The sequence below is a fragment of the Columba livia genome, chromosome 21 (assembly GCF_036013475.1).
Source record: "Columba livia isolate bColLiv1 breed racing homer chromosome 21, bColLiv1.pat.W.v2, whole genome shotgun sequence".
Taxonomy (NCBI): domain Eukaryota; kingdom Metazoa; phylum Chordata; class Aves; order Columbiformes; family Columbidae; genus Columba; species Columba livia.
Window position 1 is genome coordinate 5447750 of NC_088622.1, and position 22258 is coordinate 5470007.

General features: G+C 53.5%; 2 protein-coding genes across 5 annotated transcripts in view; both read right to left on the minus strand.

The window, feature by feature from the left end:
* Positions 1 to 528: 528 nt before the first annotated feature.
* On the minus strand, positions 529 to 4352 carry KLHDC7A (kelch domain containing 7A). The gene has a single exon (XM_005507986.3). The coding sequence runs from the start codon at positions 3972 to 3974 to the stop codon at positions 1200 to 1202; it is 2775 nt and encodes a 924-aa protein (XP_005508043.2). The 5' UTR covers positions 3975 to 4352; the 3' UTR covers positions 529 to 1199.
* A 6650-nt stretch (positions 4353 to 11002) lies between these two features.
* Positions 11003 to 22258, minus strand: part of IGSF21 (immunoglobin superfamily member 21) — a 39655-nt gene continuing 28399 nt past the window's right edge. For 2 of the 4 annotated variants that reach the window (XM_065038104.1, XM_065038105.1), the window contains exons 3-11: positions 19638 to 19759; positions 19025 to 19109; positions 15352 to 15470; positions 14463 to 14578; positions 13766 to 14213; positions 13026 to 13111; positions 12057 to 12249; positions 11923 to 11961; positions 11003 to 11257 (exon numbers count right to left, since the gene is read on the minus strand). In XM_065038104.1, the coding sequence (XP_064894176.1) occupies positions 11184 to 11257; positions 11923 to 11961; positions 12057 to 12249; positions 13026 to 13111; positions 13766 to 14213; positions 14463 to 14578; positions 15352 to 15470; positions 19025 to 19109; positions 19638 to 19759 (1282 nt within the window). In that variant the 3' untranslated portion in view covers positions 11003 to 11183. The remainder of the gene's footprint in view (positions 11258 to 11922; positions 11962 to 12056; positions 12250 to 13025; positions 13112 to 13765; positions 14214 to 14462; positions 14579 to 15351; positions 15471 to 19024; positions 19110 to 19637; positions 19760 to 22258) is intronic. The other 2 variants (XM_065038103.1, XM_065038102.1) reach the window with 1 other exon arrangement.

Consider the following 22258-nt stretch of genomic DNA (forward strand, 5'->3'; position numbering starts at 1 on the left):
TTTCCAGGCAGTGACTGAGAGAAGGAATAAATCCTTTTGGGAGCAATTTCAAAGAACATTAAGCTAAGCTCTCCTAAACCACCACGAGCAGCAAGATGTGTGATACCATGGGCTGCTCCAGGACCATCTCTTATCTCCAAGCCCTTCAAGCGCATCCCTGACTTTGTGCTCATGACCTCCTGCCACCAAGGAGGCAGGTACAAGGGTTTTGTCTGTCTGGGAGCTGCTTTTGTCCGTCTGTGGCTGCTGGGTGATGGATGATGGGCTGTTTCTCTAATGGCTAGAAGGGAAGAAAACGCAATTACCCAGAGTAAGCTTTTGGCAGGACATGGATGCAGCAGAGTGAGGTCAGTGAAACCTGGGGAAAAGTGGCTGATGTTCACATCCAGGGCTCTGGTTTGCTTTTGGTTGCCTCCTCAGAGACACTGTTCGCGCAGTAATTAGCCATGTAAAACATGCGTCGGCCTCTTTGTTCCCATTAGGCTTGGCTAGGGCTCCAAATGATGTGCAACGGTAGCCCGCGGTTAATTTTACCAAATGTTCCCTTTAATTTCATTTAAGACCAGCTGTCTATAAATCTACGGTGCCTATTTACATTCACATGCCTATAAATATGCATAAATTATTCTGTGCTGAGGCTAAGGTAACAGATAAGGTTCTGACACCCTGTGGCCCCCAACCTTGATCCCTGGGGTGATGCGTGCAGTCAAGCCTTGAATGCTCAACGTTGGCTTGATGCCATTGGGGTTGAGCTTTGGGTGATACCTCCTCAGGGATCCAACCTCCACCTGAAAACTCCCCATTTATTGTATATTCAGGTCAATATTAAACGCCCTGTGTGTAAAGCAGGAATTTATCAGGCCGCGTACAGCTGGGAGCCGCAGTTTGTTTGCACCTGAGCAAGCACACCCATGTTTAAATACCTCTAAGCAAACGAGTCCACCCAGCTCCTGCTTTGCTCTTCCTTGTGTCTTGAAGTCTCAGTTTATTTTTGCTATTCAAGGGCAGTTTGTCTCCTTCCTTACTTACAGGGACTAGGAGGATGCCTGCTCAATGGTAGATATGGGTAGCATTGTCCTGGTAGTGTTGCTCCCATGCTACATGGCTCAATGTGGGTTGGTGACTTCTTCTACCAGCTTTCACCATCATGTCACATCTAAGCCACCACCTCTGTTGCATGAGACCCCAGCACAGACCCTTCAAACCTGCGTTTGCACCATCCCTCCCTCCGGTAGCACCAGGATGGCCGGGAGGAGGCTGCCGCGGGGCGATGGGAAGGGCTGCAGCTCCTTGGTCCCAAAGCGTGGTGAGATGTGGTCGGCCAACAAGCGTACGTGGAAGTGCTGGCCAATGCAGTGGACCAGGTTGCCCACCACGGCGCACTGGAAGCCACCTGGGTCAGGCATGGCGTAGGCTGCGCACTCGTACCACAGCTTGGCCTTGGCGCTGCACCGGTAGACACGGATGCCCCTGCTGCGGTGGATGTCAAAGCGGTAGATGAAGCCATTGACGCTCACCATGTCAACCGTCCTGTCCTTGCCGCCGCAGGCCGGGCTGACGCTCCAGCTGTCCGAGCGGGCGGCGTAATGCAGCAGCACGTAGTGCAAGGTGCCCCCCGTCACGTAGATCTCCCCATCGCACACTGTGGCCATGTGGGCCACGGCGAAGGTGTCATGGGGCAGGGGGGCCGTGAAGGTCCAGCGGTCCTGGCGGGGGTCGTAGCGCTCCACCGTGTAGAGGCACTCGCCGCCAATGGCGTAGAGGTGGCCATCCAGGGCCACCAGCTTGCAGCGAGGCCGCGCTTGGTTCAGGGGACAGATCTCCCTCCAGATGTTGGTCAGGGGGTCATAGCAGAAAACACGCTTGGAGGGTCTTTGCGCCCGGCCTGTGCCCTCGCAACCAGCCACCACAAACAGGTAGTTGAACATGCTGCACACGGCACAACCCCTGGAGACCACCTCTGGTGGCACATGGCAAAGGTGACACCAGCGGTCCCCTCTGTCATCGTAGTAGCACAGGCGGCTGGTATGGAGGCCGGGCTCCTGCACACTGACATCTGCCACGGCCATGGCCATCTTCCCCTTCATCCTCCGCCGCAGGATGAGCTCCCGCTCGCTGGCATTGAGGCGACCGTAGATGGACGGTGTCCTCAGCACCTGCAGGTAGTTGTCACTCATCACCTTGTAGGCGGCCTCCTGGAGGTGGCTGAGCTTCTGTGCCTTGGCTGTGCGCAGGACCTCATAGCAGTTGCCCAGGTCCAGGTGGGTGGTTGGTGGCATTTGGAAGAGGTCGGCACTAGCCACCAGCCCTAGCCGGGGGCTTGCAGGTGGCGTGTTGGGTGGCTCCATGCCCCCAAAACCCCTCATGGGCAGCTGGAGGTGGGGACTGTCGGCGATGTGGAGGATGCTGTCCCTGCGGCCAGGAGATGGTGGCTCAGGGGACATCTTCAAGCTCCTCATAGGTGGTGGAACTATGGAGGGGGTGGTGGGATCCCACATTGACAAAACTGGGTCAGGCTCCTTGGTTGCAAAGCTCTGTAGCTCCTCATTGACCTGCTCCGAGCTGCGTCGCCGGGATGTTCCCAGGGGGATGTAGGGGACAGACCTCTTCTTCAACACCGTTTGGGAGATGGACTGGACGTAGTAGTCATAGACTTTGCCTTTGAGACCAGGGACTGTCTGCTCGGCCCCGTCCTTCACCTGCTGCTCGCTGATGTAGTTCTCCTCCACCTGGATCTTTGACACCGAGGAGAAAGAGTAGGAGGCATCTGCCACCACGTTGCTCACTGTCATCATTAGCCCCAGGTCCGAGGTGACACTAAGGGTCTGGGTTGTCCCCCTGAGCCCCTTGGCCTCCCGTTTAATGGCTCTGCTGGCCGAATGCTGCTCGGTGCTTTGGGCATGTCCATCAGCTGCCATCAGGCCGTCGGCAGCCCCGGGGGACAGCCTGGTGCATGGGGCGAGTGTGTCCTTGTCCCTGCGGCTGCTCAGGGCTTTGGCTGCATCCCCAGGGATGTAAGACCTCAGCTCACTTCCCAGCTCAGTTCCTGCTTTGCTTCCTGGCTCGCTTGTCAGCTCACTTCCCAGCTCAGTTCCTGGCTTTGTTTCTGGTTTGCTTCCAGATGTAATTCCTGGCTCCCTTCCTGGTTCACTTCTCAACTTTCTTTCTGACTCACTTCCTTGATTGCTTCTCAGCTCAATTCCTGGCTCCCTTCCTGACTTACTTCCCAGTTTGCTTCCCAACTCACTTCCCAGTGTGCTTCCCAGATTGTTTCCCAGCTTGATTCCTGGCTCATTTCCCAGCTCACTTCCCAGCCCAATTCCTGGCTCTCTTCCTGACTCACTTCCCAGTTTGCTTCCCAAATCGCTTCCCAAATCACTTCCCAGTTTGCTTCCCAGGTCGTTTCCCAGCTTGATTCCCAGCTCATTTCCTGGATCACTTCCCAGCTCAATTCCTGGCTCTCTTCCTGACTTACTTCCCAGTTTGCTTCCTGACTCAGTTCCCAGCTCATTTCCCGGATCACTTCTCAGCTTGCTCCCCATCTCAATTCCCGTTCCTCTTCCTGACTTAGTTCCCAACTCGCCTCCCCTCCCATCCATCCCTTGTCTCCTCCACGCCAGCCCCGGTTCCCAAACCACCTCCTCACCCTCCTCTTCCTCACCTCTCCGCTCCCCCTGGGCATCCACATGCCGCATGCCAGCGCTGCTCCCGTCCCCATCCCCACCTCCCCTCCTCACCCCCTCCCCAAACCTCCTCCTCCTCAGCCCCGCCGCCCCGTCCCCATCCCCATCCCAAGCTCCGTTCTCCCTTTTCTCTCCTCCCGCGTCACCCAGCGGGATTTTACCCCCGGCGAGCGAGCGGGACTTATAAAACCTGAAGGCCCATGTCAGGAGGAGCAGAGCGGCGGCGGAGAGGACCAGCTTGCCGGCCAGCTGCATGTCGCATTGCCAGGGCGGCGTTACCCGCTGGGGCATTTTTCCATCCCTTGGAACGCGGAGAAGCCGATTAATGATTGTTGAGCCAGCCGGGAGCGTGGATGTGAAGGTTCGGGGCAAGGTGACTTTGAGAAGGTGAAGTTGGCAGGAGGTTTCCGGATGAGTTTTGCATGTTTGGGGATGGGTTGGGCTCCGGGGAAAAGGTCCAGCCCAGCGCTGGCGGCACAGAGCCGGCTTTATTAAATAGCCTGGGAAACAGAGAGGCTCAGAGAGCAGCGAAAAGCAGCACAAAGGGAGGAAAAGTATCCTCTGAGCAGCCTGACAGTGCTGCCTCCCTTTCTTTTTTGCTATTAAAAAGGGATCATGCACTGGAAAGAGAAAATGAAGTTTTGTTGGTTGGTTGTTTGTTTTCTGGGAAAGGTCCCTTTTCCCTGGCTGCAGGGACGGAGAAACAAACCTTCGGTCCGACACTGAGCAGCTGCTCGGCGGCAGAGGCGGGTGACTAATTCGGTGGCCTTCGTTAGTGGCACGCTCGCTAATGAGGGGTGACAGGGAATAGCCCGAAAGCTCCTCGGGGTCTCTCCGAGGCCAGCGTGGAAGTGGCAGGGGAATAAAGAGCTGGTGGAAGAGGTGCTGGGGGCGTTGGGAGGGCGAAAACAGGGCAGCGAAGAGGAAATAAAGGTAGGATGGAACTGCAGCTGGTGGCTGATGTGTTCAGAGACCCGCATCCCTGCACATGGGGAGAGGGATGAGCTAAGGGAAGTGAACACATGTGCCATGACTGGGAAGAAATTTGGGGTGCGAGAGGTGCGAGTTATGGTTTTAAAGGGGTTTGCTGCTGCGCGTGGGATGTCTGCGGGGACTGGAGTCACTGTGGGGAAACTGAGGCACGGAGGATGCCAGACAGTGTCACGCTTGCTTTTTTCTCCCCCTAGAGAGATGTCAGTGATGAATCTCTGATCTGAATTTCAAAGATTTAGGGGAATTGTCATCCCCGTTGTCCCCGAGGCAGCCGGGTCCCCACGCCTGGACCGCAGCGAGGGCAAGGAGGGGGCCTGGGGAATGGCATCCCTCATCCCTCATTCCTCATCCCCCACCCCTCATCCCTTCACAACCACCGCTCAGCGAGCTCAATTCAAAGGGAGAAAATTAATTTCCTTTTCCCCTGAGGGGAACATCTCGCATACTGAGAGATGCACAAAGAATCGAGGCCCTAAACCAGTGAAGAAACAGCCCGAACGTGGGTGGGGGTGGGCGGCTGCTCCTGTTTGCGTACAGGGACTCGGTTGGTCCTGATCCGGTGGGATCTGCAGGAGAAACGAGCCCAGGGGACGCTGAACCAGCTCCTTGTATGAGGCGTGGGTGCGATGGGTGCTGCCGGCGTGGGGCAGGGTGGTGGGATGGGGTCTAGAATGGGTGGTGGGTGCTTGTGAGCTTGTACCCAGTGTCCACAGCCACCCAGACCACCTCGGGTACCACCTTTGGTGATGGGGAGCAGCATCTGAACCTCCTTGGGACACATTCCCCACCATCACAGCAGCTGCAGCATCCAAATGTCCTTCCACCAATGCCAAGATGCTGAATTTCACCGTGTCGGTGCCAAAGGGGACGGGTGTGGTTGTTTATCTGCCGCTACGTTTGCCAGGGATGCTCGTTAGGTGGAGAACCATGTGCTAAACAGTGTGATATTTATGTATATATATAGAGAGAGGATGGAAAAGCAGCAGAGGGGTGAATTTCCTGTGCTGGCCTGGCAGCTGGGGACCCCCATATATATCCCTGCTGTGAACAGGGAGACCTCACCAGTATTTTTTGGGGGGGTTACAGTATTTGAGAAGATGTCGCCTCGTACAGTGACACAGGGAATTGGGATATTTAGATTAAGAGCTGACTGACGCATCCCACTCAGTTGCATCTCAAGCTTGAGCCCCAAATCAAAGCAACACCAGCCAAAAGCCCCCCAGCTGCTCATCTCCATCCTAATTGACGAGGGGACCCAAAATTCTATCACTGGGGGGGCTGGCCCAACCAAAACCTTGGGCAAGGTGTATCCCTCCTGCCTGCAAACCCACAGGGACCCAAAGCTGAGGCTGGAATTGGGGTAACACATTGCGGCTGGAATTGGGGTAACACATTGAGGCCGGGCACGAGTTTCGGGGCTTGGATAATCGGCAAAGGGTCTGTGACCCCTGGTTTTCTCCATCTCTCGGTGCAGCTGGTTTTAATCTGCAGGTAGATCTGCCAAGATCCTCATGTTCAGGAGCGGGTGAGGATGAATTATGCATGTGCTCGGTGGCATGTGAACCCGGTCACGGCCCCGTAATGAGGTGGGGGAGGCACCGGGTGACGCTCCCGGTCACTCCCGCTGACATTCCTGGCCCCGCGAGCTGCAGCATCCCTGCTTTGGTCCCCCACCCCAATATCCCAAAGGATGCGCCGTATCCTGGAGAGATGCAGGCTGGGCTGCCAAAACCCCGACTCTGTGCGTGTGCCAGGATGAGCGCGGTTGGCCCCGTCATCGGTGGTTTTATGGACCTTGGGAGGGCAAATATGAAGCACAGGGGGAGGCGAGGAGGTTTTTTTGGCTCTGGACGCTGTTGTTTTCACAGATGGGTGGGGGGACCAGAGCCCGACGCTGAGCCTGAGCTGCGGGGGTTAATGAAGGAGGATCCCTGTAAGGGGGTGAAACTGCTGACTGTCCAGCAGGACCTTTGGGGCAAAATGTCCATTTTTAAGGGGTTGTGCTGTAGGGTGGAGGAGGTGAGAGGTTTGTGTGTCCAGACAGACAGCTGCGCATCCGAGCGGACACACGGACACTTGCACAGACAGATGAACACTTGTACGTACCACTGGACAGACGAACACTTGTACATGCAGACAGATGGACAGACACCTGCCCAGCCAGACACTCACCTCCTGCACCCTGCAGCACAAACTGCCCAAAAATGGACATTTTGCTGAGGTTCTGCTGGAAAATCAGCAATTTCACACCCCTGCCCCGCCCCCAGTGCAGAGTGGGTGACAGGCACACGGACAGGACACAGACAGACGGACACATGGACAGGCTGGGGGGGACTAAAGGGCCCGATCCTGCCAACGAGTGGGGGTGGGGCAGGGGTGTGGCAGGGGTGTGGCAGGGGTGGGGTGGGGGTGTGAAATTGCTGATTTTTGAGGGGGACTTTGAGGGAAAAGTGTCCATTTTTGGGGTGTTTGTGCTGGGGGATGGAGGGGGTGCCGTGTGTGTCCAGACAGATGGACAGTTGTGCATCCAGCTGGACTAAAGGACGCTTGTACGTCCAGCCGGACAATTGTATGTACCACTGGACAGACGGACACTTGTACGTCCAGCCGGACACTTGTACGTACCACTGGACAGACGGACACTTGTACGTCCAGCCGGACACTTGTACATACCACTGGACAGACGGACACTTGTACGTCCAGCCGGACACTTGTACATACCACTGGACAGACGGACACTTGTACATTCAGCCGGACACTTGTACGTACCACTGGACAGACGGACACTTGTACCTTCAGCCGGACAGACACATGCCCAGCCGGACACTCACCTCCCGCACCCTGCAGCACAAATGCACCAAAAATGGACATTTTGCCCCAAAGGCCTGATCGAAAAATCAGCGATTTCACACCCCCGCCCCACCCCCGCCACACCCCTGCCACACCCCTGCCCCGCCCCCATTCATCTGCAGGACCGGGCCCTTTAGTCCCCCAGCCTGTCCATGTGTCCGTCTGTCTGTGTCCCCGTCCCTGTGTCTGTCACCCACTCATTGCAGTGGGGGCGGGGCAGGGGTGAGGCAGGGGTGTGGCGGGGACGGGGCGGGGGTGTGAAATCGCTGATTTTCGAGCGGTGCATTCGGGATAAAAAGGCCATTTTTGGGAGGGTTGTGCTGGAGTGAGTGTCTGGCTGGGCAGGTGTCTGTCCAGCTGTACGTACATCTGTCCATCTGTCCAGATGCACGTACAAGTGTCCGAGTTGTCTGTGCAGAGCTGTACGTCCAGCCGGACATTTGTACGTATGTCTGGACAGACACCAGATGGACAGGCATCTCCTGCTCCCTGCAGCACAAACACCCCAAAAATGGCTTTTTTTTCCTGAATGCACCGCTCAAAAATCAGTGATTTCACACCCCCGCCCCACCCCCGCCACACCCCTGCCACACCCCTGCCCCACCCCTGCCACGCCCCCATTCAGCTGCAGGATCGGGCCCTTCAAACCCCCACAATGTGTCCGTCTGTCTGTGTCCCCATCCGTGTGTCTGTCACCCACTCATTGCACTGGGGGGGCGGGGCGGGGGGGTGTGAAATTGCTGATTTTTGAGTGGGACCTTTGGGGCAAAATGTCCATTTTTGGGCAATTTGTGCAGGAGGTGAGTGTCCGGCTGGGCGGTTGTCAGTCCATCTGTCTGCGTGTACAAGTGTCCGTCTGTCCAGTGGTGCGCACAACTGTCCATCTGTCTGTCCAACTGTCCATGTGTCCGGTCGGACGTGCAACTCTCTGTCTTGACACATGAGACACTCACCTCCAGCACAACCCCTTAAAAATGGACATTTTGCCCCAAAGTTCCCACTCAAAAATCAGCAATTTCACAACCCCCTCCCTGCCCCCACCACACCCCTGCCACACCCCCACTCGTGGGCAGCATCGGGCCCTTTATTCCCCCACAATGTGTCCATCTGTCTGTGTTCCCATCCGTGTGTCTGTCACCCACTCATTGCACTGGGGGGGCGGGGCAGGGGTGTGAAATTGCTGGTTTTTGAGTTGAACCTTTAGGGCAAAAATGCCCATTTCTGGCAGCTCTGTGCTGGTGGATGTATAGATGTACATTTATCCATGCGTCGCGCTAAGGAGGACGCGCGGGGGTTGCAGCCGTGTCGTCTCTGAGCAGCGGGTGACGTCTCGGCGCTTGTGACTCTAATTGAATGTAATTGCCTCCTCCAAATTTCGCTCAAACCTTTTCAAAGTCCCTGAAATGAGGGAACCCGGCTCCCCGATGCCGCTCCTTGGGGTTTTCAGCCCGCCTCGTTCCCTAAGAAGCGCGATTAATTTTTCACGAGCTAATCATATCTCTTAGGCGGGTTGTCAGGCGCGGATCTGTCATTGCTCATCAATAATGGAACAACCCGAGCAGCTCCTGCCCCCTCCAGCCTCCTGCATTATTCACTGGCAGGTCCTCAACCAACCGTGTGTGGTACGGGGGGGGAACCAGGGCTTTAATTGATGTTCTAATTACCTGGAGGCAGGTGGATGGGGATGGTGAAGGATGAGGTGACAGCAGAGTCCAGCACGGGATGTTTTCTTTCATAGAATCATTGTGGTTGGAATAGACCCTCAAGGTCAATTATTTTTGCGATCGATTTTTGGATTATTGCTTTGGCATGGTGGCGTCTCTCCCACGTCTTGGGCTTTTTGGGAAAGCAGGCAGCACCTCTGCTCAAAATGAGGAGAGACCCACGTCCCAGGTCAATGTTTTGCTGTTGAGAAGGTCCCATCCTGTATCCTGATCCATCACTGAGCATCCCGCGTGCACCCGCACGGGTGGCTTTGGGATGCGGGACCTCCGAGCCCATCGATCCCCTCCCAGCTGCAGGATGGGGACATCACATCCCTCTTGAGATGGCACCAGTTGATGCTGGCACTGGCACTGTCTCTCTAATGCTCATTACCATGGTTCCGGGCTAGAAATCGCCACATTTGCATTTAAATGGAGGTTTAGGCATCTGTAAATCCCCATTTTCCAAGCGAGAAGGCCTAATGGTTGTTTAATCACGTTGGGATGAGGCCCCTGGAGCATCTCCAGCAGCCGCGCTGCGACGGGGGTCTCTCCTGCCTGCTTGGTGGCGTGGGGGTAAACTGAGTCGCATAGATTTCCCTAAAAAATAAAGGTTCACCTGAAAAATCAAGTTTCCCTTTTTGCCCAGGTAGGTGCACTGAGAGTGGTCGAGGGGGCAGCTGGTCCGAAGGGATCCGGCTGCTCAGATGCTTGTTTTTGGGATGAAAGAGGAGCCGCTGATCCTCTTCCATCCCAGAAAGTCCCTGATCCACCCCTGCATTGCTGCCAGCCCCAATTAGTGCGCACGGGAAGAAACTCCTGAGCCGCCGCGTGTTTGTTCAGCTCCTCCGAGGCCGGGAAATCGCTCGCAGCGAGGTTGGCGACGGAGCATGGTAAGGACTGAATCTGCTTAATAATAATTAATCATAATAGTAATAATAACGCTTAGCACCCGTCCGGGGGCTTTGGAAAGCTGAAGCACTGCACGGCTGCTGGCTAATCCTTCAGGATTAAGAGTTCCTGGAGGAAAAGGCAGGAGAACACCCCATCCTCGGGCTGCTCTCCCCTGGGGATCCTGGATGCTCTTGGTGAACCCTGGGGAGGGGACACAGCCCCAAAAAACCACTGGCATCCCCAGCACTGGGCGGGATTTGGGCAAAACCACCTGTTTTTTGTGCAAAGAGCCGTCCTGCAGCAGGATTAACACCGTCCTGGGATGCGCTGGTAGCACCAGGATCTGGGCGCGTTATCTGTTTCCATGGTAACGCTCAGCTAAGAGGGATGGGGAGGGTGGCACGGACCAAACGTGGGTTCTAAACTCAACCGGTGCCTCCGTGCCACGGGACACGTGCTGCCCGCTCATGTGTGAGCGGTGACATTTTGGGTGGGAGCCGCCTGTCACTAGAGATTGACCGTCCAGCCCGGGACGAGCGGCGCACGCGGCTCCAGATGCCATCAAAGCCAAATTGCCCCAACCGCAGTCCCGGGGTGTAAGGTCAGTGATCCGCAGATTTTGGGCTCCCAGTACCACCGTGCAAGACTTGTCCCCAGTGTGACACTGGGGACACATGCAGTCCCTACCCCAAGAAACTGAGACCTGGAGCAGCTCGGTGCAGTGGGAATGGTGTAAATGGATTATTTTTCCTGGGGAAATCTGCCCCTTGCATAATAGACACTCCCCCCCAAGACACTGCAAAGGCCCTGGGCACCCCAAAATGGTTCTGGGTACCCCAGCACAAGGTAAAGCACTAAGCACAGCCTTCTACACAGGGAGAATTTTCTTTTTTCCTTTTAATTAAATTGTCTGAGGAAGCCGAGACACAGACAGAAAAAGATATAGACTGTAAATAGTATAGAAAAAAAAGAGAGAGCAAGAGAACCAATTGATGGAGATGTAAATGCCAGGTGGAGCCGTACGGAGGAAGAGGAGGAGGAGGAAGAGGCAGGCGAAGCTTCACGTCAGCTCCAGGATCACTGTTAGGGTGAGCACCAAAACTAGTCTGAAGCCACAGTGGCCGGTAAGTGAACCTGGGCAGGAGAAGAAAACGGATGAGGAGTTTCGGGAGCCCCGTCTCGCTGCTTGGGTTCAAGCAGGATGGGGTCAGCACCTTTTCTTTGGGGGGATCCCCCTGCTAAACTTGCTCTGGGGCTTGTGTGGGGTGGGCAGCAGGCTGGGGATGCTGTGGGGAGCAGTTACAGGGACCCTTGGGGTGCAAGGACATCCCTGCTGCAAGGGCGAGGGCTTGGGGCAATGTGAGATCATAGAAGCATTTTGGTTGGAAGAGACCCTTAAGATCATCAAGTCCAACCGTTCCCCACCCCTGGCACTGCCCCATGTCCTGAGAACCTCATGTCCGTCTGTCCAACCCTCCAGGGATGGTGACTCCAGCACTGCCCTGGGCAGCCTGTTCCAATGCCCCACAGCCCTTTGGGCAAGAAATTGTTCCCACATCCAACCTCAACCTCCCCTGGCGCAACTTGAGGCCGTTTCCTCTGCTCCTGGTGCTTGTTCCTGGGGAGCAGAGCCCGACCCCCCTGGCTCCAAGCTCCTTTCAGGCAGTTCAGAGATCAGAAGGTCTCCCCTCAGCTCCTGTTCTCCAGCTGAACCCCCCAGGTCCCTCTGAAGTGTTCTCGCATGGTCCTTCCATCCCTGGGGGGGTTCAGGTTGAAATCTCAGCGCTACCACCACTCACCATTGGAGTCCTCTGTTCCTCTGGGAATATTTGGGTTTTCTAATGGGAAAGAAACACCAGACAGTTTATTGGGGGTGGAAGAGATGAGTGAGGATTTCCGGAGGGATGGGGTGACCCCCGCGGTGCCGTCATACCGAAAACGATGAGGCGGGTGTGTGTGTCGGTGGAGCCCAGCGGGTTCTGGGCGGTGCAGCGGTACATGGAGCCGTTGAGCTCGGCCGGCACCCGCTCCAGCACCAGCTCTTTGCCGTCGTGCTCGGCGCTGCCGTCGAGGAGCCGGCTCCCCACACGTGTCCAGGTGAAGAGGGGCTCGGGGAAGACTTCGTTCTGCGGGGAGAGGGGTGTGTGGGGTGAGAAAACCCTGGAAAACCCCCAAATCGTAGAGTCATAGAATCACAGATTACTTCCTGCAAAGAGATTTTAGACCTCTACAGTATAGCCATGAACCATATGTTGACCTAAAGAAAACATGAAGAGCAACAGCAACTCCAAAGTGTCAGAAAATATTTAACATTCAAACTCGTTTTCACAAGGACCAAAAGACCATATCCAAACACAAAGCCTCTTGTCAACAACAGCTGTGATGACCACTTTAGAATGAACCGGTACAGTTCATGCTGAAGCAACATTGTTGGTCAAAAAACCAGTTTCTGGCATATTTGAAGTTACTTTTGTTTCTCTGCGAGACTGCAAATAATCAAATGTAGACATTAACACCTCGTGAATACATTTAACTTTCCATTTAGCTATAGCTTTATTCAGCATGACTGTAGGTAAGGGTAGGAGCAAACAATCATTGAAGCTTAAAGAACGTTTTTAAAATAAGTACCAAGGCTTCATATTTGTTCTGAAACTGTTCGTTCTGTTTTCACAGAATACTGTTTAATTTAATAGCCTTGATTTTTTTAAGGGTCAAAAGACCCTCAGGATCATTGAGTCCAGCCATAAGCTAAATCTAGCACTAAATCACGTCCCTAAGAGCCTCACCTAAATGTGCATCAGCGTAGGGACCGGGACGCAACCCAAGGCCAGCAGCCCAACCGTGAGGCTGTTTGTTGGGACGGCATTGCCCCGCGGCCATGGGGAAGGATGGAGATGCTCACCTGGAAGCCCTGCACCAAGATCCGCACGGTGTCTCCCACGCGGGCTCTCGTCGGGGTCATCGTGATCTTCGGGCCCTTGGGAGCCACTGCAAGGGAAGAGGACAAGGAGGGACATGAGCCGAGCGAGGGGTTGTGGGTGCGTGGCCTTGGCTGGGGTTTAATAACAGTTTGATGAACTATGGTGCTGAGGGGCTGGTTGGCTGATGGCTGGGTGATTGACGGACAGGCTGACGGGCGTCCGAGTGACTGACAGACAAGGCAAGGACCCTGCGGGCAGATGAATGCAAAGCCTGCGAGATTGAGAGACAACTGTAGCGGGATGCATGATGGAGAAGGACAGATTGCCTAATTGAGCCCCTCTTGCCCCTCTCTGCTCAGAAAGAGGGGTCAAGAAGAGACAGGTTGGTTTGAAGCCATGGAGATGGGCACCTCAGCAAAGCAACCCATCAAAGTCTTGGCCTCATGGGGCTGCAGAAGGTGTGAAAATGCTGGGTTTAGGTTATTTTTGGGCTGCTGAGAGAGAGATTAAATGCTCAGGAGGGAGGAACAGATAACAGAAAGCCTTTTTATTAGCAAGAGAATTGCTGCCCTCCATGTTGAGAGCCAACCTCCTGTTGATCTCCTTATTGCCACCAACCTCCCACTAACTGAGCCGGCTGATGAGCAATTTGCCAAGAAACGCCAAAAAAAAGAGGCAAGAAGTGCCAAAAAAGCCAAGAAACCCTTCAAACCATCCTTACCAAGCGTCACCTCGGACTGCATGGGCATGGAGAGCGCCGGGTGCTTGACCTCGCAGCTGAAAAGCGCCTCGTTGTCGATTTGGGGGTTGAGGGTCCAGGTGAGGGTGGCCCGCGCCTCCACCGTCCCGTCGCTGACGGGCGCGTGCGTGTGGCGGAAATAGTAGATGGGCTCGGCCACGTGCACCCAGCGCGGGAACTCCCGGCTCACCACCGTTTCAGGGATGATTTCGGTGACGGGACCTCGCTCGGCAGCCAAGCCCCGCGGTGGGTCCATGGTGACTGGGGATTGGCCGCCTCCCACTTCTCCTTCGCCTGCCAGAGATTTGGGGACCTTGGTGTCATCCAGGTCGCGGTGAAGGAGGTTACGGGGTGCCCAGTTTCCGGCGCCGGCCGGCGGCTCCGGCAGCGGGGTGGCCTCGATGGGTTCTCCGTCCCGCTTGAAGTACACCTGCGTGGGGACAAAAGGGACAGTGAGGGGATGGCCACCACCCTGGACATCCCCAGCATCCCTTGGGGAGCTTGGATGGAGCTCCTTCTCAAGGTCCCCACAGAAAGATGATGCAGAACAAGATTTGGGTAGCAGGCAGCTATTCGCCTTATTCAGCCTCCAAAAGCAGCACATATATATATTCTCTATATATACATTTTTATGGTTGATTCACGTATGTATATGAAAGATAGAGCCCCTGGAGCTCACCAGTGGGGCGGGCTTGCCGCCAGAGACCACGCACACCAGGGTGAAGTTCTGCGCTTGGTAGCGGCTGAAGGGCGCAGGCGTGTCGGCCGCGAGCACCGAGATGGACGTTGGGGGAGCTGCCGGGGAGCAGAGCCAGAGCATTGGCACAGTGTCCTCAACATGCACCCGTCGCCATCCTCATCCTCACCTCTGTCCCTCTTCCCATCCTCATCTTCATCTTTATCCACATCCCCATGTTTGTTCCTGTCCCCATCCTCAACCCTGTCACCATTCCCATCCTCATGTCTGTCCTCATCCTCATTTCCATTGCCAGTTTCATCCCCATCTCCATCCCTGTCCCCATGCCTGTCTCCGTCCTCATGTTTGTCCCCATTCTCATCTCCCTCCCCATCCTCATCCACTTCCTCATTCTCATCTCCATTCTCACCATTGTCCCTGTTCCCATCTCCATCCCCATCTATATCCCCATCTGCATCTTCATCCCCATCCTTATCCCTGTCCCCAGCCCCATCCTCATCTTCAGGTTTGTGCTCATCCTCATTTCCATCCCCAACCTCATCCCTGTCCCCATACTCATCCCTTGTCTCTATCCTCATCTTCATCCCTATCCTCATGCCCATCCCTTGTCTCCATCCTCATCGTCATCCACATCCCTTGTCTCCATCTTTATCCCCATCCCTATTTCTATTGCCAACTTCATCCCTGTCCCCATCCCCATCCCCCATCCCCCATCCCCATCTCCATCCCTCATCTTCATCTTCATCCTCACCTCCATCCCTGTCCCCACCCCCAGGGATGGGAAAATGAGCCAAGCCCCTCCTGTCCCCAAACCCCGAGACCCCGCACTCATTTCCCGCCCCAGTCCCACTCGCCGAGGTGCCGCACTCACCCATCACGTTGAGGAACACATTCCCGGACGCCAGGACCACCTTCTCCCGCGTGGCTCGGTCATAAATCCCCACGTGACACTCGTAGGGACCGTTGTCCGAAATGCGAACCTCGGGGAGGCTGCGGGGGACAGACAGGGCTCACCCCTTGCTCCCCCCTCCATCCCGACCCCTTTTTCCCGGGGGACGTGGTATCCGGATCCCGAGGCATCAGACGGGGTCGCTTTTCAGCAGCGCCGGGGATCAATAAACTATTAATAACCGCAAAGGCTGCAGGAGCGAGCTGCGTAATGCAGTTTAGCAGCTGGAGTTTACCGGCACTGACAGCTCCTCGGGAGGGTAAGTAATTGCATTATTGAAAGGAGAAGCGTACGGGAGGTAAAGGCACCGCCGAGAGCAAAAAACCCACGAAGCGTGGACATGAAACGCCTGTGAAACGCCGATGGGAAAGTCTCGACACCAGACGTTCCAGACCGCTCGGGTGATGCGGTGGCTGCAGCAAAGCGTGGCGGATAAAAAGCATCAAAAGCCCTAACTCCAAGCACACGCTTCGATCGGTGTATTATCGAGAGTCTTTAAATAGATATCATAAAGAAGAGAGGTGCAAAAGGATTGGTGCCGCTGGAGGTGGAAATGCTCGTGGGAGTTGCAAAGGAGTCACTTTGCTGAGCATGAGTGTCCCACCTCGCTGGCGAGCAGCATCCCACTGTGGCGAGAAGGAAGGGGCAACCCCTGAGCATCCCCTGAGCATCCCAAGCATCTTCTGACCCTCCTGAGCATCTTCAGAGCATTCCCTGAGCATCTCCAGAGCATTCCCTGAGCATCTCCTGAGTCTCCTGAGAATCCTTGGAGCATTCCCTGAGCAACCCTTGAGCATCCCAAGCACCTTCTGCCCCTCCTGAGCATCTTTGGAGCATTCCATCTCCTGAGCATCCTTGGAGCATTCCCTGAGCAATCCTTGAGCATCCCAAGCATCTTCTGCCCATCTTGAGCATCCTTGGAGCATTGACTGAGCATCTCCTGAGCATCCTCAGAGCATTCCATCTTTTGAGCATACTTGGAGCATTCCCTGAGCATCTCCTGCACCTCCTGAGCATCCTCAGAGCATTCCATCTCCTGAGCATACTGAGTATCCTCACAACACCCTGCTGAGCATCCCCTGAGCACCCCAAGCATCTCCTGATCCCCCCTGAGTAATCCCTGCGCATCCCCCTTGAGTATCTTCTGAGCATCTCCTGAGCAATCCCCATCATCTCCTCCCACACGGAGCCACCCCCAGCTCAAACCCTCACCCTTTTCCTGACAAACCCGCTTTGCCGAGCCCTTTCCAAAATCCCCCGGTGCCTCCTCCTCACCACATGAGCCCCCCCAGCACAAACAAGCCCCCGTTGAAGCCACCAGTCACTCGGCAGCTCCTTTTTCGTGGCCGCGCTGCTTTCATCTCAAGCCTCCGCCATCTGTTCCAGCCTCTAATTAACCGGGAAATCATCCACACCCTTCGTTAGCGACACACAGGAGCGGTTCTGGTCCTCGCCAAGAAGAACAAGCCCTTTGGGTTCACACGCGGCTTTGGGTGTAAAATAGTCCTAATTGGGTCAGTTCGATGTTTTTGCAATTGGAAAGGACCAGAGAAAGGGAATCCCCAGCCCTGCAAAGCCAGAATAGTGCTTGGCGTGTCCTTTGCGAAAAATAGAAATTATATAGCTATGCATAAAGAAGTGCCTTACTTGATGAGGGTGGGGTTTTAATTAGAGGATGGGGAAAAGAAATCATTAAAAATCAAGGGCTGGATATCTCTCTGGGCTTTGCTTTTCACATGTAAGCGGGTGGCGTTCAAAGGCGGAATGAGAAGGAGCAGATAAGACGCGTGGATAACGTGGGACGGCACCGACGTGACCGTGCCCTTAAAAAGATGTAAAGAAAACAGGCAGAAAAGGTGAAAGAATAGAATGAAAGAGAGAAAAACCTGAGTGGAAATGGTTGGGAAGTGACCAAGCCATCGCCGAACCCTTCCAAAAACTGCTCATCTGCTTCACCGCAGCCCAAAATAAAGCAGGACTCCCATTGAAAAAAAAGGCATCAAGCCAACGATTCAGAAAACAAGTTGTGAAGAGAAATATCTCCTTGCTCCCCAGGCAAGTTGTTGTTTTTCTCCGAAAAAAGGCGACCGCGTGAAAAGACTTTGACCGCGAACATCCACGGGCGATTTGCCGGCGCCGTGCCGGCGATTACCGAGGCTTTTAAGCTCTTGGTCCTAGGGCGGCGAGATTTTCTGCTCGCAAATTCTATTAGTTCTACAAACATGTGGTGAAAGGGAGCAAAAATGGAGGGTTTTGAGCCAAAAAAGGAAAAAGAGCAGCTGTTTTTGCCTCGCTGGGATAGTGCAAGGTCCTTGTCTCTTGCTCAAGGGATGCTCGTGGTTGGGATGTCTCGTTCTGCGCATGGGGGATGTTTGATTTGGGTTTAATTCCCCGAATTTCATGGTGCTCCCTGCTAGGGTTGGGTTTATGGCAGGGAAGGAAGGCTGGTGAGTTGGGGAATGTGTAATCTCTTCATGAAGCTGCCAAAAACGGGCTCTAAATGATAATTAAGCGCGTCAGAAACTTGTACGACAGCCGAGTGAGCGGCTGAGCAGAGCCTGTGCCACGCGGGGAAACACAACTGAAAAGTGGAGCAGCCCCTGAGCATCCTCTGAACATCCCCCTGAGCAACCTCTGATCGATGCCTGAGTATCCTTGGAGCATCTCCTGAGCATCCCCCTGAGCAGGCCCCGCACATCCTCCTGAGCAACTCTTAAGCATCCTGAGCAACTCTTGTGCATCCTGAGCAACTCTTGTGCATCCTGAGCAACTCTGGAGCATCCCGAGCAACCTCTGAGCATCCTGAGCAACTCTTGAGCATCCTGAGCAACTCTTCAGCATCCTGAGCAACCTGTGAGCATCCTGTAAGCATCCTCTGAGCATACCTGGAGCATCTGCTGACCCTCCTGAGCATCTTCTGAGCATCATCTGAACACCCCCAGAGCAACACCTGTGCATCCTCCTGAGCAACCTCTGAGCATCTCCTGACTCCCCTGAGCATCCTCTGAGCAACTTCTGAGCATCTGCTGACCTTCCTGAGCAATCTTTGAGCATCTTTGGAACATCCCCTGAGTATCTCCTGAGCAGGCCCTACACATCCTCCTGAGTAACCTCTGAGCAACCTCTGAGCAATCCCTGACCCTCTTGAGCATCATCTGAGTGTTCGCTGACCCTCCTGAGAATCCTCTAAGCATCCTGGGAACATCTCCTGAGCAACCCCTGAGCATCCCATGAGCATCTCAAGCATCTCCTGAGCAACATCTGAGCATCCTCTGAGCAACCACTGAGGATCTGCTGACCCTCCTGAGCAACCCCTGAGCCTCCCCTGAGTAATCTCCGCACATCCACCCGAGCAACCCTTGAGTATCCTCTGAGCATCCCCGATCACCTCCTCCCCAGCCCCGTTTTCCTCCTTCTCCACTCTATATTCACATTTATTCACCTGCAGCCACTTAACGCCATTTCTCACAATAAAACATCTCTCCGAGAGCAGCAAAATTACAGCAGAAAACCCACCCAAAATTCAAATTCTAAGGGATTTCACACTCGCACACACGCTCACCCACCACATTTGCAGGTGCAAAGCATCACATACCCTATTTTCCTTTTCCGCACCACACGCAGAATTTTATTACCTCGCGCTGGGGAAAAAACAAGCTTGGAAATCCAGTTTGCAAATTCTAATTTAAAAAGAGAAATGAAGAAAAAAAAGGTGAAAAAGAAATACTTCAGCCCAGCCTTTTTTCGCCTTGAATTAAGGTTCCCCTTGATGTTTGTTTTCAGGCTCCAGTTTTGTTTTTATAGCACTGGCAATAAAACAAGTGTGTAATTAGTAATAAAGCTGACACTCCGCAAAGTGATTTGGCACTTGGAAGGGAAGCAAAGACAAGCTTCTATGACTCCTGTTTTATAAATATATATATATACACACATATATATTTTTATTTATTGCTTTTTTTCCCAAGCTTTGTTTTTCTAAGCCCATTTTCACCCTTGGAAACATCCACTAATGTCAGTTTTTCCCCAGGGACAGACTATGGGTATTTGGTGACGGCGCACGAAGGGACGATAATTCCTTTGCAATATAACGAATCCTCACCCGCAGTCAAAGAGGACACAGCAGATATCGCCATAATACCCTCAACTGCCCCAAAATGGGGGATATGCCTAAAAAAACAGCATTCAAAAGTCAAAGGAGGGGATATTACCGCACGGTGGATTGATAGACCAGATCCTCCCTCTTCCGATAATTCTCCATGTGTGAAAAATTGGTGGAGAACATGGCGTCGAAGGTGAAGATCTTCTGCTTGATGGTGCCACCATCGGTGACCTGCGTGAAGAAGAAAATATAGATGACATATCCATGGTCACTTGTGCGAACACATGAGCAGCTTTGCACCCACTTAGGAATTTCAAAAAATACTTTAAAATATCTTTATTTTAATTATTTTCATCCTTAATATTTCTTCTTCACATATTTCTGCTTTTGATATTTTTCCTTCAAATATTTTTACTAGAAATACTTTTCTTTTTAGTATTTTCATTCTTTATGTTTTACTTAAGATTCACTGCCCATTATTTATTTATTATACACTTGCTGGGATTCAAAACCAAACCCGCGTGTTTCCATCTGCTTCACAGAATCCCAGAATGTCAGGGGTTGGAAGGGCCCTGGAAAGTTCATCCAGTGCAATCCCCCCATGGAGCAGGAACACCCAGATGAGGTTACACAGGAAGGTGTCCAGGCGGGTTGGAATGTCTGCAGAGAAGGAGACTCCACAACCCCCCTGGGCAGCCTGGGCCAGGCTCTGCCACCCTCACCCCCAACAAGTTTCTTCTCAAATTTAAGTGGAACCTCTCGTGTTCCCGTTTGCACCCATTGCCCCTTGTCCTGTCACTGGTTGTCACCCAGAAGAGCCTGGCTCCATCCTCCTGACACTCACCCTTTAGATATCTGTAAACATGAATGAGTCCCCCCTCAGTCTCCTCTTGTCCAGCTCCAGAGCCCCAGCTCCCTCAGCCTTTCCTCACACGGGAGATGCTCCACTCCCTTCAGCATCTTGGTGGCTGCGCTGGACTCTCTCCAGCAGTTCCCTGTCCTGCTGGAACTGAGGGGCCACAACTGGACACAAGATTCCAGGTGTGGTCTCCCCAGGGCAGAGCAGAGGGGCAGGAGAACCTCTCTGACCTACTGACCACCCCCTTCTAACCCACCCCAGGTACCATTGGCTTCCTGGCCACAAGGGCCCAGTGCTGGCTCATGGTCACCCTGCTGTCCCCAGGACCCCCAGGTCCCTTTCCCCTACGCTGCTCTCTAATAGGTCATTCCCCAACTTAGACTGGAACCTGGGGTTGTTCCTGCCCAGATTCAAGACTCTACACTTGCCCTTGTTATATTTCATTACATTTTTCCCCACACCGCCAACTCCCATCTCCAGCCACTCACTGGAATTGTAATTTTTAAGTGGGAAAAAGTTCTTTTTAAGAGTGGGGAGGACTCACTTCTTCTTTGTTTCCCCCAATACCTCCAGATTTGTTTCTCCCTCTTGCGAGGAGTGAGATTTAGTACAAAATTCCGGAGGAAAAGGCAGAGAAAAGCAATGGAGCCGGGAAATGGGCATTTTGGGGCTAGAACAGCTCTGATCGATCCATCAGAATGTTAGAACAGTCTTTTTTTTTTTAATAGGCCATGCACAGAAGGGGATTTTTGGGGATTAAACCCCCCAAATCAGCATCTCTCCAGGATCACCCAGCACTTCTCTCCCCTCTTGGGCAAAATTCAATGCCAAATTTTCTTTATTCCCCCCTTTTTTTAGTGGCAAAAAGGAAGGGAAGAGAAGAAATAACAAAAAGAAGCTGTCACTAAACCCACCTCTTCAAATTTATTCGCCAAGGCCGAGGCTTTTATGGCAAAGCAAATACACGTTGGCACGGACACAGGATAAAGAACCACAGGGAGAATTATCGGAGCCATAAATCTGCGGCCTTGGGAACCAAGGGAAGTTTTCAAGGACGCGTTTTGATTTGTTTTTCCCGGTTTTTAGTCATGCCTGGAAACCTCCTGGATCAGGGAACTCTTTGGGTATCGGTAGAAAAGGGGTTTATTTAAGGGATTAGTTTTGGGATGCAGCAGAGCAGTCGCTCCCAGAGGGATGCTCGGGGTGGGGACCACTGGATGTGACCAGGAGTTTAAAGGCATAGGAGTTTCCCAGCACATCTGGACAGATGTGGGTTATATGTCTATGTCTATGTCTATGTCTATGTCTATGTCTATGTCTATGTCATCTACATCTACATCGATATATCTATATATATATATAAGTATGGAAAAAGGAAAACAAATGCAGCTCAAAGCATCTCTCACACCAACACTCCCCCCCCGGTACCCATCGCATCCCCCCGAGGATGCACAGAAAGGGAAGATGCTGCAGCCCGGTCGCATCCTTGGGGATTTATATAAAAGCACATTAAAAAAATAGTCTTTCTCTAGGAATTAAGACCTATTTTCAGCCTGAAAAATAACCCTCGGGTAATTTTTTATTTGGAAAGGAGCTACATATAAAGTTGGTGTGAGCGTAGGAGCCGCCAAGCTGGGGAAGAGGCCAAAAGGATGATCATTCCGCAGCACCCAAATTGCCCCAAATTTTATGGCCACACTGAGGAGCGGGAGAAAAAGGCGTGTGGGGAGAGGGAAAAGCACATTGAAGGCACCAAATCTGAGCTCAGGCAGCTGAATTATTTATAAACTCCAATAAAAACCTTATTCTTGCCAAAACCGCAGCGATTGCTACAGTGCAGGGACACATTAACCTCCTGCCCCCTCCTGCGT